We start from the raw sequence: 20,580 nt of genomic DNA, 5'->3' as shown, positions 1-20,580 counted from the left end.
ACAGTTTAGTGCAAAATCTTCCTGTTTTTCTCAGCTTTCTCAGTACCAGGTGTAGGTGGCAATGGGGGTTCACAGGCTGGACTCCGTGGCCAGAGACCAGAGCTGCCCCATGGCAGACATGGACAGCTGCAGCTGGCACCCAGCAGGTGACCACAGGACACAGCTGTGAGGGCAGCACTGCTGGGAGAGCCAAATTCTGCACTGGGACTGAGTGAGGAAAATGGAAGTGTGAGAAAGAATCCTGTAACCCTGAGCTGAGGGAAGAAAGGGGAAAGGCTCTTCAGGCACCACAGCAGGAATTTCCTCTGCAGCCCATGGAAGGGAGCTGGGATGGAGCAGTTTTCCACTCTGCAGCTTGTGGAGGGCTCTGTGCCAGAGCAGGTGGCCATGCCCTGAAGGAACTGCAGCCTGTGAAGAAGGCTTATCCTGAGAAACTGCAACCCATCCAGAGGGCCCACACCAGATCTGCTCTGGAAGGACTGCAGACCATGAGGAGATCCAGCAGTGAAGCAGGGAAAACTGTGAGGAGGAAGAAGCAGCAGAGTGGAAGTCTTATGGACTGATCACAACCCCATTCCTCATCCTCTTGTGCCACTCACAGCAGGGAGGAGGTAGAGGAGTTGGAAATGAAGGAGTGAAACAAAGCCTGTGAAAGAAGGGCAGGATGAGGGAAAGTGTTTTAGTTCTTATATTTTTTTCTCACTATTCAGTTCCGGTTTTACTTGGCAGTCTTTCAAATAATTTTCCTGGGTCTGTTTTGTACCTGATAGCAATCCATAAGTGATCTCTCTGCCTTTCACTCAACCTAAGATATTTTTCATCTTGTTTCCTGCCTCCCACTGTCCCGTGGAGGGGACGGAGTGAGAGAGAAACGGGGTGGATATCTGGCAGCCCATAAAGAGAAATCCACCACAGCCTAATAGAAAATGTCCTTTCTTTCCAAATTCAAGTAGCATGAACATATAATTGAGAACACTTTTTGAGAGACAATTGAGAACTGAAACAATTCTACAAAGTTAGTTTCAATTCATGCATTGCTGTATTGTCTCTTTAAATACTTAGCTGGCCTAGATCCCACTTTGCCATGTCATATTTGGATAATTTTTAGGTGCTTCTCACTGCATGGAGGTGACCATGGCAGGGAAGATAAACTCCATGCCAACCAAGCATAACTTAAATAGAGACTTCAGAGTCATGTGGAAAAAATTCAGTGATGTGGGGAGAGAAGGGGAAATTATAGGTCACCTTTCTGTATGGAAAGCTAGACAGAAGCAAGGACAGGGACACATCAAAGATGGAGTAACAGATTTAGGTCATTTGGATAATTCCCACTACAGGTTAAAGTTCTCATGAGTCTCAGTGTCAGGCTATATTGACTATATAAGAATATAAATCAAAGGAAAACTTTACATGGACAGAAAACTAAAATTAAACTGTGGAAGGAAATAGCTTAAAAAAATCTAGATTTCAATTTTTTTCAAGCCTGATCAACATCTCTGTATCATTTTTACTATTTCCTCCAGTCTAAAACTCTCAATCCCTCTAACAAGCACTCTGTTGGTTAATCTGCAGCTGTTGGTGTCAGGACGTGGTTTGAGTCATGGTTAAAAGTCAATAAGGAAACATCACAGAGAGTTCTGCCATCCTACTCAAAATATACCAGTCAATGTAACTCAGTCATAATTTTCTTTATACTTTCAGTTTGGATCCAGTTCACTTGGCTTTGTTTTTAAATCAGATAGTTAAAGATCCTTCTTTTGGTTTTTTTTTTAATTTTTTTTTCTGCTTTCCTTTAATATTTCCCCTTCAAGACTCCTAAAAATGCTTATCCTTTAGCCATCTGTCCTGAATTTGCCATCATAAATAGTGAGATAATGAAAGCATTTCATTTCTTTGACAATTTCAGCTCCTGAATGATTCTTCCCATCTACTGGAGACCCCTGCAGTCTCCCTCCCCCGAGTCTCTCTTATTCTGGACACAGTGGAAATTACTGTTTATAGAACATAACCTCCTGTGTGATTATATTTCCTTTTGTATTTTATCTTTACCTTCTCTTCACTTTCTGTATTGCAATATCAGCTTCATCCTATAATTTCTACAACCTTGTATTGTTAATGCAGCTCTTATTTTCAGATAGACCTTTTATATCCCTATTTGTATACTTTCTCCTCCACCCAAGATCTCAGAAATGATCGAACAATTATGACATATAACAAGTGCATATTACCTTTTCAATCATGACTGCAATTTACTCTTCAACACATCCCACCTTGCTTGTGATGCTTTGTTATTTTCTGCTACTTGGATTTCATCCAACTTTTCTGCACTTAATGGTTTATGGTCTAGGTAAGATTTTTGAAAATTATTTACACAAGAATTTTAAAAACACTTACAAGGGTGTAAGCTATTTAGATACATATAATTTCAGCCTATTTCAATCTATAGTGACTGGGGTGCATTTTTTGGACCAATGTCTTCGTTCTAAAGAACCAATACACTTCTATGTCCCTTGAGCCTCTGTTTCTTTTTTTTTCCCTCATGGAATGCAGAAACACTTAGAACACAAATACTGCAAATGTACCTTTATCTAAATAACAAATTAAACACTTGTTTTCATCAGACTGCCTTGTCATCCTACCAAAATTCAGTCTATCTAAATGAATCACACGAGTTTTACATGCAGTTAAAATTGCAGATACTAACGAAAGCATTACAAAGACTGTTCCTAACTTCATTTTCCTATACATTTTGAATCACTAACTGAATATTTGAGACTGCCATACCAAGATCTAACATCTTTCATTGTATATCCAAAATGAGACATGTAGCTCTGAAAGGCATCTATCTCATTAGAAGTGCACTATTTTAGTAAGCATTACTTGGATGCCTCGAATCAGAAGGGAGACATTTGTGAAAAGTTGCAGAACCTCTCTGTCAGACCATGGGTAATTAAGGGAATTCTTAAGTTTAGCACTGTTCTCAAGATTGTGATGGAATAAACTGCTTAAAACTCTTTAGATCCTCACATCTAGGGATAAAAGTTAGCCATAGACTATATGGACAATTTTTTTCATAATTTCAGAGCACCAGCAGACCCTGTTCAAATCAACAGGGAAAGTACATGCCAAATGACTTTTTAAAAGCTATACTTCAGCTTATTTTGAATTTTAATCTTGAGGCTAGACAGCTTCTCTACTTAGAGCATCTTTTAAGCATGTGCTGAAGTGCTGTCTGAATAGGAATGAAGTTAGCATATGCTCAAGTGTTTTTCTAAATAGTTGCCTTCCCTTTTTAAAGATGTCACTCTCTTGACATCTGTAGCTCCTTGAGATTTAATGTGAACCAAGACACACTGTCGCCATAACACTAGAAAAATAAAAATTGGCTAAAGAGACATCTGTCAATGAAGAAGGTTCCAAATTCTTCATGACAAGGAAAGTGGAGTGAAAGAAATTGAAGTAAACACAATGAATGAAGAAGAGCTGAACCCCTCATCTGTGGCTCCTGCTAGGATTCTCTTCAATTGCACATAGTCCTTCTGTATTTATTCAGGTACATTTGCACAAAATCAAAACAGTATTTTAAAATTCCACTCATACTGAGGCTTAAAAAGAAACATCATGTACAAAATACATGCCAACTGCTCTGATTAGTTCAAAACTTCTTCTAGAATAATAGACACGATGCATTTCTGCAATTATATTAAATAAGTATTGAATGATAATTTCATAGGAGTAATTTCAATAATGAAGTTCTAGTCAGTAAGAAGCTTATAAAATACAAATCACATTGTTCAAAAGCATTTATTTCTTAAGGTTTCCTTACTGATGTATATCAGGCAACATGTTTCATTATCTTACAACTAAAGCACAGGTCCTCTGAGAGAACTAAATCATTCCTTATTATATATTCACCTTCTAAAAATAGCATAAAAAGCTGTAGTTTCAAGATTAAAATTAATCTCTAATTTTTAAAGATGGCGACTTAGTGAAAAGTAAATTATTCAACAGCTATCTTTCTCTAAACTGATGCTAACCACTACCACACAGTTATTTGCCAAAAGAAATCAAGAGACCAGTGTTTTCTTTGTTGCTGTTTCCCATTTATACCTGCTCTCTGTTAAAAAAATCCACTAAAACAGTAAGGGGATGCTTTATCACTACCTAAATTTGTAACATCCACACAGAACGACAAACCCACTGGTGACAGAATCACCATTCCATGATACTTCTTGTTTCCTTTGCAACTGACAAACTATTTAGTTGTACCGTGGAAATACCTAAAAGCATCCATTAAGCATTGACAAAGTGAAGGAAAAGAGAAATTAACTCCATACTCTGGTGTAAAAGCACAATATTATAAACAACTGTCAACAGCAAGGTCCCCATTTCTAATAGCCTCTCTTGACAAGAACAAAATTGTGGGGTTGACCAGTATTTCTCATTCAAGAGGGCTACCACAGCCAATTAACCTTTGGTAAATACTGTGTCTGTAGATAATACAAAAGCAGAAGTGTGTGCAAACAGCAATATCACCATTACCAAAATGTAAAAATACTGAAGGGATGGAAAACAATGTAAAAGAAGCCCCTATTCTAGCTGTGAAAAAAAAGCATTTCTCATTTACTAGAACAGAGATCCTCTACAGTATACTGCAAAATGGAAACATGGATTATTAAGAAGCACTTACATAAAAGCACTAATAGCTTTTATTTTAAGTGATAATAAATGATATTAGGCATAAATGATCCTTTGGGAAATTATCAGAAGCAATTTACACATGAAATGTGTAATGTCTTAGTCCCTAAAGAAAGGCTTAAGAGGAGTGCATTTATACAGCCTTATTATAGCACAAAGACATAATCTGAATATAAGCAGTAGTAAGTTGCTTACATTTACATGTGCGTAGATATTTGACAAACTCCTTTCTCCTGATGGCTCAATAACAGTGATGGTAGCCTAAAGATAGAAGCGAGGTACTTCTCGAGTAAGTCTCCAACAGAAGGTCATGACTTTTCTAAAGTCCACTGACACAACCAGAAAACCATTTCACAAGACAACTGAACTGATGCAATGGTACCATACAGCTTCCTTTCAACCATGTGTGCTTGCCATTTCCTTTGAAACAACTTCTGCGCCAAACCACCCAAGAGCTGACTTAGCCAGGGTTAGGGCTGAGTCAGCTCACTGAGCAAACAAATGCCATAAAAGCATGCAGCACTGTATGGTTCAGAGCAAAGGGAATGGGGACACTTTGTCAGTATCACCAACTTTTAAACAAAGCCCATCTGACTCATAATAGTTTATGCGGGGAAGAGGAAAACAAACCACAGAATAGCACATCCCAGTCATGGATCTGAAACACAAGTCAGGCACCAGGAGTAGCTGAGAACTGGTCTGCATTTAATTTCATTCAGCTAATGAATTATACAATTTGAAAGGAATTAGAGATCGTCAACTCCCCCTTGTGCTCTACAAGGTACCAAAGGGAGAGGTGGTAAGGCTACTGACCACCTGCAGTAGAGAGAAAAACAATTCATTATTTCTCAGGTAGGGAGTAGATTACCCATGAGGGAAATACAACTCTTATTTTAGATCAGAGGTGAAGTGTTATCATAATTATTTTTTTAAAGCAATCTGTACCAGCTGCTTTAGAGTGGAACACCACACCCAGTCTGCCTCAGACACTTCTTGCACAGAGCAAGTCTTAAATTCTAACTCAGCTATTCTCTTGACCAAAGAATATTGCAAAAGGCTGGACACTTCAACAAGTCACTTCATTTTTTGGAGCCCCACTTCTGTCAGCAAGTTACTTCCAGATGCTGCTCTTCTAGGCTGAAGCACATACTTTTTAATCCCTTGGGCAGGCACAGCTGAGAACAGATAAACTCAAAACCCAAGGCTGAGGCTGAATATTTACCCCCCTGCAAGCCTGTGTTCCAGATCTGGTATTTTGATTAGTCATTTCCTAATTACAGAATTCTTTAGTGAAATTTGTGACATATTTCTAAGAGCCTGCCATTAAACAAAAGGCACATATTGAAATTAATTTTACACTTAGATGTATCATTACAGGCTACTTTCCATGGTACATTAAGTTGGACAGGATTTTGCTGTTCTGAAATATGTGCATGACTTTACCCCTCTTGATAGGGCTTTTTTTAAAAAAGAGGGATAAAAAATGGTAGCCTCCACTGGAACCAGGCAGGCATCCAGATGGTTTTGGTTGGGTTTTTTTGTGGGTTTTTCTAACATGTTTTCAATAAGTGAAAATGAATGCTAGTTTGATTGACAACTTTTAATTATGTACCAATACTATTATGTTCAAAACAAAACAAAAAAGCCCACAGTGCTTTTCTAAAAGACTTAAAATAGTTTAGGTTATGAATAGGTCAGCACAAAAATAAGCTGCGTCTGAGCTGTCCAGCTCTTTCTGGTTAATTACCTTTCTAGGATGGCCACTCTTCATATCTATTTAATAAGAAATTAGGCGCCCTTTTTCCAAGTACATCTCCCAGTGATAATTATACCAACCTCAGTTTCAGATAAAACTAACACAGCAAACCCCTCCCTGCAAAATCTGTCTAGAACCTAAGAGCACAATACAGCACCTCACACTTGAAAAGAAAGACACTGCAAGTACACACAAAATATGCTTTGCAACCTGCAGCTTCCCATGTGGAAATTCACTGGGGAGGATTTAGATCTGGGTGCTGATCTTCAAAGCCCTGGAAAACTAAGACTGATCAGTCTAATAAATTAATTGTTTTCCCTATGGGAAATTCCCACAACTATATTTTTCAGAGGAAAGTATGTGTTTGTTTTGTTATAGCATTGTTATTGTCTCTAAGATTGATTGTGTTAGCCAGAAATACTGCAGTCTAGATCTTCTCAATCTGATAGCCCATTTTGCAAATTATGTGTTGCAGGACATGAGATACAAGTTTCCTGCCCATTTCTTTATCCAACTGCTACTGACTCTCCTGTTTATAACACTGGAAGTTTCTTTTAAGCATTGCATTTTTTAAATATTCAGTGAAGGTCTAATTCCTTTTCTACCACTACAGTCAGAATGCTTCTGTTTGCAGATAACCCTACCTGGCTACATTAATGCAGTTATTCTTTAATGTTCCAGTTTTTGCTGTGTGAACAAAGAAGAATTCTGAAAAACTTTCTCAGCCTGAACAATTAGAGGTCAAAAACAACTCTATTTTTTAGTGTGCAAAAGGAAAATGTTTAAGAGCTTAACATGATTAAGTTTCTTCCAGCTTTATGTCAGTTCAGGTTGTATTTAAATCTTTGGAACAGGATGCCTGCAAGTTGCTTGTGCAAACTGAGATTTTTAAATCCTTGTATTTCAACTGCTTTTCGCAGAATGGAAAGTCTATTTTGTTCTTTCAAATAAATCCACTAATAAATATCAATAGCTTCCCTCAATGCTCTCTCTTATAGCTCATTGTTTAATTGCCTGTTTCAGCTGGAGAGAAACGACAAATTTCCCCATGAAAATTAGGATTATCTTAAATATCAAAATGTTCATGTTCTACTCCCAATTTTTTTATACCCTAGAATCACAGAACTATTGGTAGAAAGAGTCCTTTGGAAGTATCCACCTAACTTTCTGCTCCAAGTGAGGTTGCTGCCAGCACACTGTCATCCCTGACTTTGAGTCTCGGAAACACCCAAGGAAAAGGATTCAATCAATCATAAAATCACATACTGCTACCAGATGTAAGGTGTACCTTTGGAAACAAAGTGATCAATCACAATATAGAACAGAAAAAATATATTAACATCATCTTTTTGTTGAAATAGCCACACAAATACCTTTTAAATGGTTTCATATAACCTGATGGGTCTGAAACAAAAGCCAGCAACTCTCAAACAATCATCTTCAGATATGCCTTGCTTCATTGTTACCATCCTTGAAAGTTTCACTAAGCATGTGAAGTCTTGCTTAGCCTCTTGGTCAATTCATGATTCAGTTTGACAACAAACATCTGTTTGACACGCAAACAACAAAGTATAAAAAGCCATGATGAATGCAAAACAGGCGTAAAGCTGAAAGTCTTCCATTCTTTCAAGTTTTAAAGGAACACACATCCACAACACCAGAAGCACACGTCATTTAAACTCAAAAAAAGCTGATTTTATTTCCAAAGCTGAGCAGAAGTGGGAATCTCTCAGTCTAAATGAAACCACTGAAAGACCAAAGAGTAAAGATACATGGAACTTCAAGGAGGGTGTGTTAGTTATTCACAGAACTTACTGCAATATTAATCCTAACAAATATTTGAAGTCTATTAGATATCTTACATGGAACATTGCTTCATCAGACTGAATTTCAAGAGATGAACTACAAACAGAAGAACTGCATTAATGAGCCACAAATTTATTAAAGAGAATTGAAATCACAAGCTTAGCTAGAGATAATGTATGACAATGTTAACAATATCATTACAATTTTCATACAAGCATCTGAAGTTTTTGGCAAACTTGCAGTTACCTGACAACAGTAACCCACCAGGTAAAAAAAGCTAGCAAGCCTTTTTTCCCTTATAAGTATAAACGATAATGAAAAATTGTTCCATATATTAAATAATGGCTTTTAAGGATCCTTTGGATTTCAGCTAATATATTTCACACGTAAGAAATTTCAGTTTCCTTTTCAAGCTATGCTCATGTACTCATAAAAAACAACAATGGTAAAACTGATGAAAACCAGGTTCTTGATAATGAATTTTGTGAAAACCCACGTTTCTCTCAGCTTACTAATTTTGCCCTGTGAAATGCAAATACAATTTCAAATTTCTTCAAGGGAAGAAAATCAGAATTTTGATTCTTTTGACTAGTGAAAAAAAAATTTAAATGAGAACTGTATTGCCAAATGTTAAGGCAGCTTTTTCACTGTCTTTAATTTTGAGGGAAAATTTCGGTATAAGTGAGGTAATGAAACAGACTGTACTGCTGGGAGAGAAAACACTCTCAAGCATGGACTCAAGCACCAACAAAATTAATGGTTACCGTATTAGTCTAATCATGCTTGCATTTGCATGGCAAAGATACATTTGAGTGGCTAAATTCCTGCCCTTATAATTAGGACACTGCTTATGTTATTTTGTGCCAATCTGAAAAGCCAAAACCATTTCCCATTCAAGAGAAAATAACGTTTTAACAACATCTTGAATTCTTTTTTATTTTTGAGGACAAGAATACCCTAAAAATCTACCATGGGCCCAGTGCTGCTGTTACTCCTTACACAACTGAGTCTACTCCAACTTGTATGAGTAATTAAACAAAAATTGAGCTAAAAGACAAAATGGTTTATTAGATTACTGCTGGAAATATTGGGGATTAGGGAGACTCAAACTTTTGGACTGACTTGGGATGCAGTTACTGGATACCTTAGCTTCAGCAGGAAAAATGTCTTTAGTATGAGCAGCATAAGGTTGAGATACAGAGACATGGAATTTCTTGTTCCTGCCCTACTCATGACAAATTATGTCCACCTATCCCCATCCTGGTTTTCATATTGCTTCTTCCTACCAAACAGAAAGGTGAGCTAGACCCTCTGTAGCAGCTCTGGGAGAACACAAAATTCTTTGTAGTAGAATTCTAATAGTGGCAGAAACCCAAATACATAATAAGAAACGCTGTGTAGTGACAAAGAGATTTATTTCATTTATAAATTGAACATAGTTGAGTGATAAAATAATTAGGGTAACATCAAGGCTGAGTGGAGGACTGCAAAGAAAGATGCATTAGAAAGGTGAAAAGACCCAAGATTCCTTGGATGCAAGCAAGCAAACATAAATCCTGTGCTTTTTGAAACTCCTGCGCTTTCTGAAACTTTTGAGACAGGGACTCGCTTTTACGAGAACACTTTTCCACTTTATTCCTTAAAGCAATCGTTTAGGGCTCGGAGGGCGTTCACCCTCCTCCGCACTACGGCAAGTGACCGTGTTTCGCTCGCCGGGAGCGCCCGCTGCCCCGATCCTGCCCCTCTCCAGCCCCGCTCCAGTCGCACTCCTGCCCCGTTCCAGGCCCTTCTCCAGCTCCGTTCCTGCCCCGCTCCTCTCCCACTCCTGCCCCGCTCCTGCCCCGCTCCAGGCCCGCTCCAGCCCGGCTCCGGCCGCGCGGGACTCGCGTTCGCGGCGCCCTCTGGCGGCGGCGGCGCGGGGCAGGAGCGCGGCCGGGCCCCAAGCGGCGGCCGGGCCGTGCTGAGGGGCGCGTCCGGCCCTCAGCGCCGCTCACCGCCGGCCGGGCCGCGGGGATGCCCCCATGGATGGGCATGGCTGAGGATCAAACTTGGCCCTGTTACTTTTCACGTTAGGATCTGGCCACCGGTATAGCTCTCCACTGAAACTGCTTCTGTGAAATGGCAGAGGTGCTACGAGACTGTCTGCTAGGGGAGATCCACGGGAGACTTGGCACAAAGAAAAAGCAGTATTAAATATACATATGCAAATATACCAGTGAATGGAAGAAAAAAAATCAGACACTAATACTTCCTGTCCCAGTGTATATTCCATTCATCTACAAGATGTTTTTCTATGAAGAAGGTCGGCCCTTGCTCTCTCTACTTCTGTCTCCCCAGTCATCAGTGTTACAAAACAGGGAGTCATGCTTCATCTGAATCAAGTCTCCTGCTTTACTGCCTCAGTGCAGTCTGCTTTTATTTCAAAGAGAAAAAGTAGCAATAAATTGTATTAATATTTCCTTGGGAAACCTTTTTTTACTCTTTTTAATAGTTACTATTTAAAATGTGGTCTTTTTTCTTTTAAGCATTGATTGACAGATGAGTAGAATATTACTACATATACTTCTAAACTCTATGAATAAACACTACAGAACCTACTGATTCGCCTGACTCCCATCCTGATGGTTTTGCTATCAGAAAACTCTCCAGTGCGCCGTCCTCATGACTTGGGACCATGGTCCATGCCTCCAGAAAACATTTAGGTACGAAGTCACACAAACTCAAATACCTCAATAGGAAAAACATATTTCTTCACTTGCTTCCCAACAGAGAGGTAACACAGGATACATTTAACTCAGAAGCTGACCTTTGGTAGGGGTCACTATTATGTATTCAAGAAAAATTATAGTAATATTGGGCAAATATAAGGAACAACCACCTAGGACTATAACAACGACTTCTGGCAACATAAAATCTTGAACCTTCAGAAGTAAGAAGTTTCCAATGGACTATTGTTTCTACGAGCCCCAACAGACCAACCCCTCACAAAGTTTCTCCAAGCATTTCCATACTTTCTGGTTTTCCCATCATCCCGTGGCAGTAAGTCCATGAGGTCTCTTTTTTTAGTTTACTGCCTGATAGAAAAAAAAAGAAAAAAAGAAAAAAAAAAAGCAACTCGTCATATAATGAAAAACACTTGAGTAACGGTTCTATTTCACCTAGACACTCAAAATGGTCTGACTATTCACCACAATGACTTACTAACAAGCCAGCTGTCTTCCAGAAGGAAACAGTGTCTTCCTTCTATTTAGTGCCTCCCCACAACTAAGTCTTTCCATGTCTCTACTGGTCTGATTGCCTGCTATTTGCCTTTTCCAATTCAACTGTTATCTTTCTTAAGTTACACAGAGTGGCAGGACTTTCTTTTTTGTTCTTGGTAGACTTCATGATGAGGATTCTCATGGAGACAGAATGGTGACTGCAGCAAACCATCAGGTCCTCATTTTGGTGGCAACACTAGCTGAAAGTCCAGCATTGTATTTGATAGAGTTTGCATTGTTTCCTACCATCCACCATTCTTTCGTATCTACTGGCACAGTCATTTAAACATTTTATCAGCCACTGTTTCCACTATGAAACCTTTATGTGATTCCCAGCTATTCATTTTAGGGAGCTCAACTTGTATTATCAGAAATGTTATAACTTGACTATTTTCTGTTTTCCCTGATCAGAAAACACTGTCTGTCTGTAAGATTCCACCAGCAACCTTCTTCACTCTGGAGCCTAGCCATTCATTCTTAGTTCTCCTTCTGTCTTCTAACAAATGCATAGTCTGTGACAAGAGGTCTGTAAGATTTCTTGGTGAAGACTCTTGTTAACAGCATTTTGAAAAGCCAAGTATGTTTTATTAGCTGGCATTTTCACTGTCGCCTTCGAAGAACTTTCTAATAAACTTGTGAGGCATTGTATCATTCATTCCTATTTACCCACTAATCCATTCTTTGCTAGAATTTCTGCCAAAGTACTTCCTTCTTCTTTAAAGGCCTTCTTAAATCATTGATGTCATATGTGCCAAATTTAACTCCCCTCCAGTTAGTAACTCAGCAATGTCTTACTTATGTTAGTTTCAAGACTTTACTGAATACCATATGGTCACAATATTTATAATTTCTCTTATTAATGTCTTTTACTGAAGCTCTGGTCCACCAGTAAAGCAAATCCAGCACTAGGAATACCGACCAAAAACTTAACAGCCACATGAATGCCAGTCCAAACGTGTTCACAGAATTTTGTCTGGTTGGCATTGAACTGGCAGTCTCTATGTCATATGACATATCATTTTTCTTTTATTGTACTGCAATAAAACGAGCATAAAGTCCAAGTTACACATGCTTACTAAATGAACAGAAATGCATTCACCTCTCCACATTTGAACCAGATGAAACTTGTACAGACAGATGATCTGCTGGTGTGCCCTGATGATGATGGAACATCAGTCTGACACACATTTAGAGGTTAATTTCCTTACAAGATACGCTTAAAAAACTCAAACCTCCGTTTCACATGGGTTCAAAAGTGATTACGTCAATTCATGGGAGGACAAACGAGCGCTCACCAGGACTCACTGCATATCACTGGAATCTGCTACCACATAGCGTTCAAGGGTCTCAGCAGGCCAGCCCTAGCTTATTTTTCTTCAGGCATGTGATAATGCTCACAGCTGGATTCAGACACTAAGAAAGAGAGAAATATTTGATCTACTACCACTAATCTGATGTGGTCTTTAAGTTTTACCTGTCCCAAAAAAAAAAAAAAATTTACTCCAACAGAATATTCCAGTTTCACTGCACCAAAATTCATTTATATCTCACTGTCCTCCACATCAGAATACTAAAGAACTTCCTGTGAACATCAGACCATGTCCTATGTTACCTTAGGGATCTCTCCATGAAGACAGCTTATTTGAAAAAAAAGATCAAAGAGACTAAAGATGAAGTATAAGGAGTTTATTTGCAAAGGCAAATTAAGAAACAAAACAAGAAAGGAAGTGAGTAGAAGACAGTGCTAGAAAGCCCCTGCTTTCTAGTTGTCCATGCCTTGGAGACGGCTCACATGGAATACACAGTTATTATGAGATCAAATTCTTCTGAATATTTAATTTATTTTTTTTTTAATCTACACACAGAATTAAGACAATGTCCCCATGAATACGGATAAGAAAAACTCTTGAAAGTGGAATCAAAGAGTGCAAGGTTATTGATTAGTAATGTACTATCTCTGGGTTTTGGTTTTTGTTATCGCAGTTTGGAATTGGATTTTTTTGTTGTTGTGTTGGGGTTTTTTTAAGAAATCTGTAGTGTATCAAATTTGACTTTGAAAACTTTTTGTCCTTTTCTCTTTACGCAGAAAATACTACGCCACAATAGAATTCCAAGTAGTCACACCTGCTGAATATACACGCAGTCATACTGCTGTTGGAATGATCTGCACTTACCAGAATAGAACACATACTTGGAAAGTGCTAGAAGTGCCTCTCTGTATAATACCAAAAAGATTAGAAATTCAAACCTAAGGCTGTCCTGAGTCACTGTAGTGCTGTCCCTGCATTACCACTGTAGTAGGGGAAAATATCCTGCACCATACACATGTGCATATTACATACACATGTTATATGCATCTCAAAAGAATTTATTCCAACATAGTAAGAAAAGACAAAAGAGCTTTACACTGTTTCATCTATATTTCCTGGATATATTTCAAACATGATTATGAAAATATTTGTAGTGTAGTACATTATGCTTTCTTGCTGTTCCTTGGCACAGTGATAATTTGCTGAGTTGCCAAAAGAAGTAAATAAATTAACCACTAATAGGATTCAAGTGTCCATTTATATACATTTATTCTGAGTTTGGGGAGCAGGAAGAGAAAAAGAGAAAAATCTACCTAAGAAAAATCACTTAGCAAATAGAACCTTGAAAAAGCCTGCACCATTCAGATGGCTTATGAAGTCACTATAGTCTAGGGGAGAGAAAAAATACTGATAAATCATTGATTTACATTACATTTTCTCTATGACCTTACGAATAAGCTTTGCTCTGTGCTCTGGTGGGATTAAGAAAAAAGGAATGGTAAGCAGCTCCAGAGAAATGGATTCATTTCAATATGGTACCCTTTTGTTTCAGCAATTAGCAAAGCAGTATCAGGGAATTCTTCACTACCACGAACATGATGAATCAATAAGATTTACTATGACATTAATAAAATGCACCTACCTTCATAGTAAAAAAAAAAAAAAAGTACTGATCCCAGTTAATTGTTGTTACTCTCTCTCAAAAATGCCAATGGAACTTCACTGCTACACAAAAAAACCTGCTTCAAATTAGAGAAGAATTTATCCATTAAGACATAAAAAATTGTAACTGCAATTACATGCCAAGATCAAGAATGTACTTGCCACATGCATAGTTTTAAAGAAACAAAATATACAATCTATAGACTTAATAAGTGCACTAACTCATTTCTAGGCTTGGTAAGCCTGATTATCACCAACTGAAGAATGTATTTTAAGTTTTCATACTGAGAGAATTTACAGCATCTTCCTTAACAGGTTGAACAAATGTTCTGATAAGAAACCAGCTGATTGCAAGATGAAATGTACACAACAAAATTAATTATGGAAAGGGACACACGTTCCTTAGACCTCAAAGAAACACATAGGGGAACATGCCAATAGTATACTTTGTAGTTTTTTGGCCAGAACCATAGAGCCAAATAAAATATAAACTTACTTTTTTTCTGATCCATTTTTTGTGACACAGATGGACGGGTAGGACTTAATATTGGCAGAGTGGTCATCCTCTCAGTGTTGTTAAAAGAAGTCTCTGTAGACCACAACGTTGTTTCCACTGCAGTGGCAAAGAGCTGGGTGCTGTCTTCAGAGCCCTCTGCCAAAGCAGCTTCAGAGGCAGGTTGATGACTGAGCACTGTGGCTTGAGTTGGGGGATCAAAGGAATTTTCCTGGAAAGACTCTCTAAATATATTTGAGTTCTTGTTCATTTGGTCAACGTGGGATAAAGGCGTGGTGGTCCAAGAAGAGGGCTGAGTGCTGAGATCCACTGTGGGATCAGTCTCAGAACTATTTTCAACCATATTTGGCAAAAGATCAGGAGACATTTCAAAGTCACCATTAACTGTGAGGCCTTCACTTCCATTTGAATAAAAGCATGTTTTTTCTAACACTCCTGAAATAAAGGAGAAAACCACCAAAATTACCATCACCTGGAAAGTGTTACCAATTTGTTTTGGAAAGTTAATACTAACTAAATACTGATACAGATTTTAAAAGTATTTTAATATCAAAATTAAAATTAAAGACAAATTTAAGAATTCTATCTGGCAACAAAATGACAGGAGCACATAAAACATGGTTGCTGTAGGATAAATAGAGAAACAAATGCTTCCATGAGCTTAAACTATTTTAATCGTATTTATAGTATGTCACCAAATACTTACATGTTTAAAACTATGGAGTGAAATTTCAAGAAGCTTCAACATGCATTCATTCTATCATTATGTTAACAAGATGGACAATGCTATTTTTTACTCCTCTTAAACTGCATCATCTCTTGTTTTCATAGTACCACCATCTTCAGAAATCCAATTCTGAAGCTTTAAGGGAATCAATACATTTTCAACATATTCCATATTCAGTAATTTGTAAAATGGAAAGAGATACTGTTTTCTCTGTATAAGATTATGTATTTCCACCACCACTGCTAAATATGGGGCCCTGAGTTATTTGTCATTCCTCTCTGATACTGGATTTTAAATATACAGTTATTGTCTAAAATTCTGTCACTTGCTGGCTTTATTTTTCAATCATTTGTTATATTATAGACAAAAATAGACTTTTCTTAGTTGCATATGTTGAATAGTTGCAAGTAATTATAATTCACAAACAGTAAGTAGATCTATCCCACAAGCCTTGGGAATTTAAACTACATAGTAAGAAAACTGATCTTTAACCTAGTAATCCAAATAATAAAGAAGACATCTTTAACATGTGTAGAGCACATAACTTATTTATCTATAATAAAAGCAACAGATATTATCTCAAATTCTTTAACCAAATGTGTTACAGTCATATGTAATGCTAGAAGAGAAGCACCACTCTGTATTACAATACAAGAAATTTTTGGTAAATAGTAAAAGTAATTTTTGCCACTGGCAGGTAAAACAGCTTAACAATCATAATAGACACAGTGCACCTAGACTTGATCATAAAAAAATTTAAAGGAATCATCAAAACATAAAGTCTTCCAAATGTACCAAGTACCTGGTCAACAACTGATAATTTTAGTAACTTTTCTTCATATTCATTTGACTCTTCATTAGCTGCTTGGTGCAGATGAACCCCAAATGGGTTCATCTGCACCAAGGGGGGATGGCAGGGGGGTTGGAATTAGATGATCTTTCTATGGTTCCATGACTCCTAAGTCCACAGAACACTCAGCACCATCTCTCCCAGACTTAATTTTCATTTTGGTTATTGCATTTACCAAAATGGCAGATTGCACCATCACCTCCCAGTTAGGCCTTGTTCACCCCCCACTGCCCGAGGCTCTGTACCCAGACAAACCAGCTCCAGGCACCACACAGAGCCCAACAGGGTGTCCTGAGCCCATTCCCATTATTGAATTCCTCTTCTCACTTCTCTGTGCACTCTGCTGCTAGAATAAATTAGTTCACTGGTCCGAAATTCAAGGACTGGGCAGGCAGAAATGCTTATTAATCACAGCTACAAGTAACTGAAAATGCCAGAAGAATCCAACTTAAATGCCTTTGGCTTGGAAAGCTTTATAGGTAAGGGAAAAAAGAGAACTGGAATAGCTGAGAAGGAGCAACATCAGCATATTCTTTTTTACTGAGCAACTTTTAACTATAGCAAATGCAAACAGCAAGAAAAACTGGTGAAATTTCTGAAATATAGTGAGTTTCAATTAAACAGTTACCACTTGAGATTTATCATATCATCATTTATCCAGGCTGGATTGTTTTGGCTCGAGTGTCACTAACTGTGAGTAAATCTTTATGTCTAACTTCTACTGGACAAACCCAGGGGAACTTTATACATACATATATATATAAATGTTAGGGTTTCTGGTTTTCCACCAGCAGATGTTCGTATGTCATTGGGGTTAGGAGGAATTTACTGTGTGTACTTTACAGAAACAACTAAAAATCTCCCACCAGCAAATGATTTGAGCAGCACTTTTTTTTGAGTCCTCTAGTAAAATTAAACAGTAAGTGCATTTTCACAAATAGTATTAATATGATTTGCTAAAGTCTAAAGAAGAGTGAGTCTCAGAAATTGTGGTCACTAAAATGTGGCTTTATCAGGTATTTGTGTTCAAACAAAGCACTGAATCTCTAGAATTCAGAAGCCTACTTTGTTTCAAGTTTCAAAATTTATCAGGTTTTTTGGCAGCTTTCAAAAAGTTAAAATAAGCTTTTTGAACTCCTGTGGGAAAGTGCATAGTATTTTTCCATAATTCAAGAATAGCTTAAGGTATTTTTTCACATTCTCTCTCCTCCTCCTCCCTAGATTCATCTCTTCTCTTCCACTCAGCATAAAAATAGAAAAAGGCTGTAAAACATTGGTCCCAAAGAGTTATTAATAAATTTTAAATTAAAGTTAAAATGATTAGCTATTTATATATCACTCAGCAGAATAAGAAGCAATGCATTACAAGACAGGTAAACTCTTGAAAATTGTTTGAAAACCCCCTTTGATTTAATACCATGGTCAAATAAATACTGTGAAACAAAATATTGAGGCTACCCACTGGATTCTATCCTCTTCTCACTCAGACTTATTTAATTCTTTTTCTGGAACAACAAATAATAACTATGTCTATCAATGCCACGAGGTCATTTACTTCTTTCACTGAGATCCCCAAATGCTTGTTGGTTTTTTCCATCTATCATTCCAACAACTGCATTTTTTTGTTCTATTTTTAGTTTCCTAGTGATAACAACTCCTCTTAACAGGGGACGACACAACAAAGCTCTTCGACACAAAAGGACTTCCTAATTGTATCATCCCCACTGACAATGAGCAGTATTAAAATTATTTTTAACAAATTTTCCCTCCAAAATAACATCAGCCTGGCTCAGGTATGCCCTTGAGGAGGCAGGTGTAGGTCTCTGGCATTCCCCACTTGCTAGCGCCAGATGACAACTCTGTTTCCACTCAGTTTCTAAGTTTTAGGTCGCCTTCCTCAGTCACCTCTTTCTTCTCCCACATTCTCCTCCTGTCCTGTCCTTTTACCAGTGCACCATAAAGACTTTGGGGACTTTATTCCAGGCTGCAGAATCCACTCCCTGAACTGGGCTCCCATTCACTTTAATTTTCATCCTTCCCCCTACCCTTCCCCTAAAAACACAATTGTATATTTTAAATCCTAAATTAAGCTTAGTGGATATGTTTTTATAGCATCTGTATTTAAATTTAAAGATACCTAAGAAAACAGAGTGATGCTTTAAAACAATTAGTTCTTTCTTAATCTCTTCAGTGAAGAGAAATTAATTACTCTCTATCAATGTTTGCTAACAGACATGCAGCACATACAGAGCATGCATTTTATTCATGTACACACAGGCACACTACACCGAACTATTCTTCAGACTTGGGTTCATACAGAGCTGTAGATGGTAAATCATAAGCCAGATAGTTAATTAGTTGAGAAATAGATGTAACCATTTTCAATTTGTGTCTCCAGCTACAGCTGGGCATGTCCAGATGACAGAAGCATGAAGTATGCTGGCCTTCAATGTGCTTGGTACAAAACAGAACTACTGGGACCAGACCCATTCATTTCAAGGCAACACTTTCCAGTAGTTTTAATGATCATTTCCATTTGCTGTTCACTTTGGGGGACTAATATTTTGCTTAAATATGGACAGGTTTTAAAAAATTGACAGTTTACTTAAAAATGGATAGTTAAGAGATTTAAGAAATAGTCACACTGCTCAAGCTCATAAATTGAGATCCTGGCAGCATTAACTGTGGAAGATTTCTAGCTCTTCAGAGCAGGAAAGCTCCAAGAGACCAAGTCTTTTTAAAAGCTAATGAAATCGAGCAAAGCAGTCTAACAAAGTATGGGTAATTGATGAGGAAGTTGTAAAGGAAATAAAGCATTAGTTCACTAGTACAGCTGGCCAGCACATATGAACTGAGATTTTTCCTGCAGGGTCTGTACCCATGACTCTGCACTCTAGAGAAATGGGCACCTTACTGATACTATGAAGGTCCCATAGTATACCAAACTATTGCATGTCAGTTAAGCTGCAGTAATCTATCTTTCTTTCTTTTCTTTCCTTCCTTCTTCCTTCCTCTCACTCCCCTCCAACCTCCCTCCCATCAAATAATTTCTATTAGCCACTCAACTATCAACTTATTTCTTACACAGTAAGACTTCATACCAGTATTAGAATTCAGTTATTATTGACCTGAAATAAATATGAAGTAATATTTATTTCAGGTCAATAATAAGTATTATTAGTTACTGTAACAGACTATATTCTATTACACACACTTTAAATCCCCACACCATTAGTTCATCTAATTCTGGTCATCAAATATATTTGCTTCTAGGATGTCAATGCATAGAAAATGAAAGCTGCTGAGAAGAATAGTAAATTATAAAATGTTAATTCAAAAGCTGCTTCCAAAGGGACCTTTGCAGGTTTTAGACTTGGGTTATAACACCAAGCCTTATTCTTTACCCTACAGTAGTGAGAGGAGACAGTCACGATTTTTGCTACATAAGTAGAATCCGAACTGGCCCCATTTCCCAGAGGATTTCATACATTTTAATCACAGGTCAATCCATGCCTGAGAAAGAGATTGAGTATAACTGATATAAATACACCTGCCTTTTTATCTGGTTTCTCACCAAAGAATGAAAATCTGGGGCAGAGGATATGAAAGATACACATGGAATGCTAAACATAAGGAAAACAAATTTAACGGCTTCCGATTTCCTAATTGCAAGACTTACTTGATCTTAATCCATTTTAGACTGTTCTTAGTTCAGAAATACAACCCAAGACTTAGCTGTCAATCATAACATTCACTAGCTTTGGGGGTTTTCTTACTTCCTGAACTTAAACTAAATGAAAAGAACAGGCCTACAACATCGTTTGCATATCCTTTACAGACTGAATGGAGAAAACAGATTTAAGTTGCTCTGATTTTGACAGTACTTTTGAAACATCTTTACTTTCTTCCTAGGCTTGTTGTTTGACTGTTTGATGTGAATTGAAATTGGAGTGTTCAAAACAGGAAAATAGATTTATATCTGTATGTCTGGATACTG

The 20,580-nt window shown here is 37.6% G+C and overlaps 1 protein-coding gene across 2 annotated transcripts in view; it reads right to left on the bottom strand.

Moving 5' to 3' along the window:
• CORIN (corin, serine peptidase) overlaps window positions 1-20,580 on the bottom strand; it is a 117,547-nt gene that overhangs the window by 79,236 nt on the left and 17,731 nt on the right. For both annotated transcript variants that reach the window (XM_063157338.1, XM_063157339.1), the window contains exon 3: window positions 14,989-15,441. In XM_063157338.1, the coding sequence (XP_063013408.1) occupies window positions 14,989-15,441 (453 nt within the window). The remainder of the gene's footprint in view (window positions 1-14,988; window positions 15,442-20,580) is intronic.

The sequence above is a fragment of the Melospiza melodia genome, chromosome 5 (genome assembly GCF_035770615.1).
Source record: "Melospiza melodia melodia isolate bMelMel2 chromosome 5, bMelMel2.pri, whole genome shotgun sequence".
NCBI lineage: Eukaryota > Metazoa > Chordata > Aves > Passeriformes > Passerellidae > Melospiza > Melospiza melodia.
This window is presented reverse-complemented; position numbering and strand designations above follow the sequence as displayed.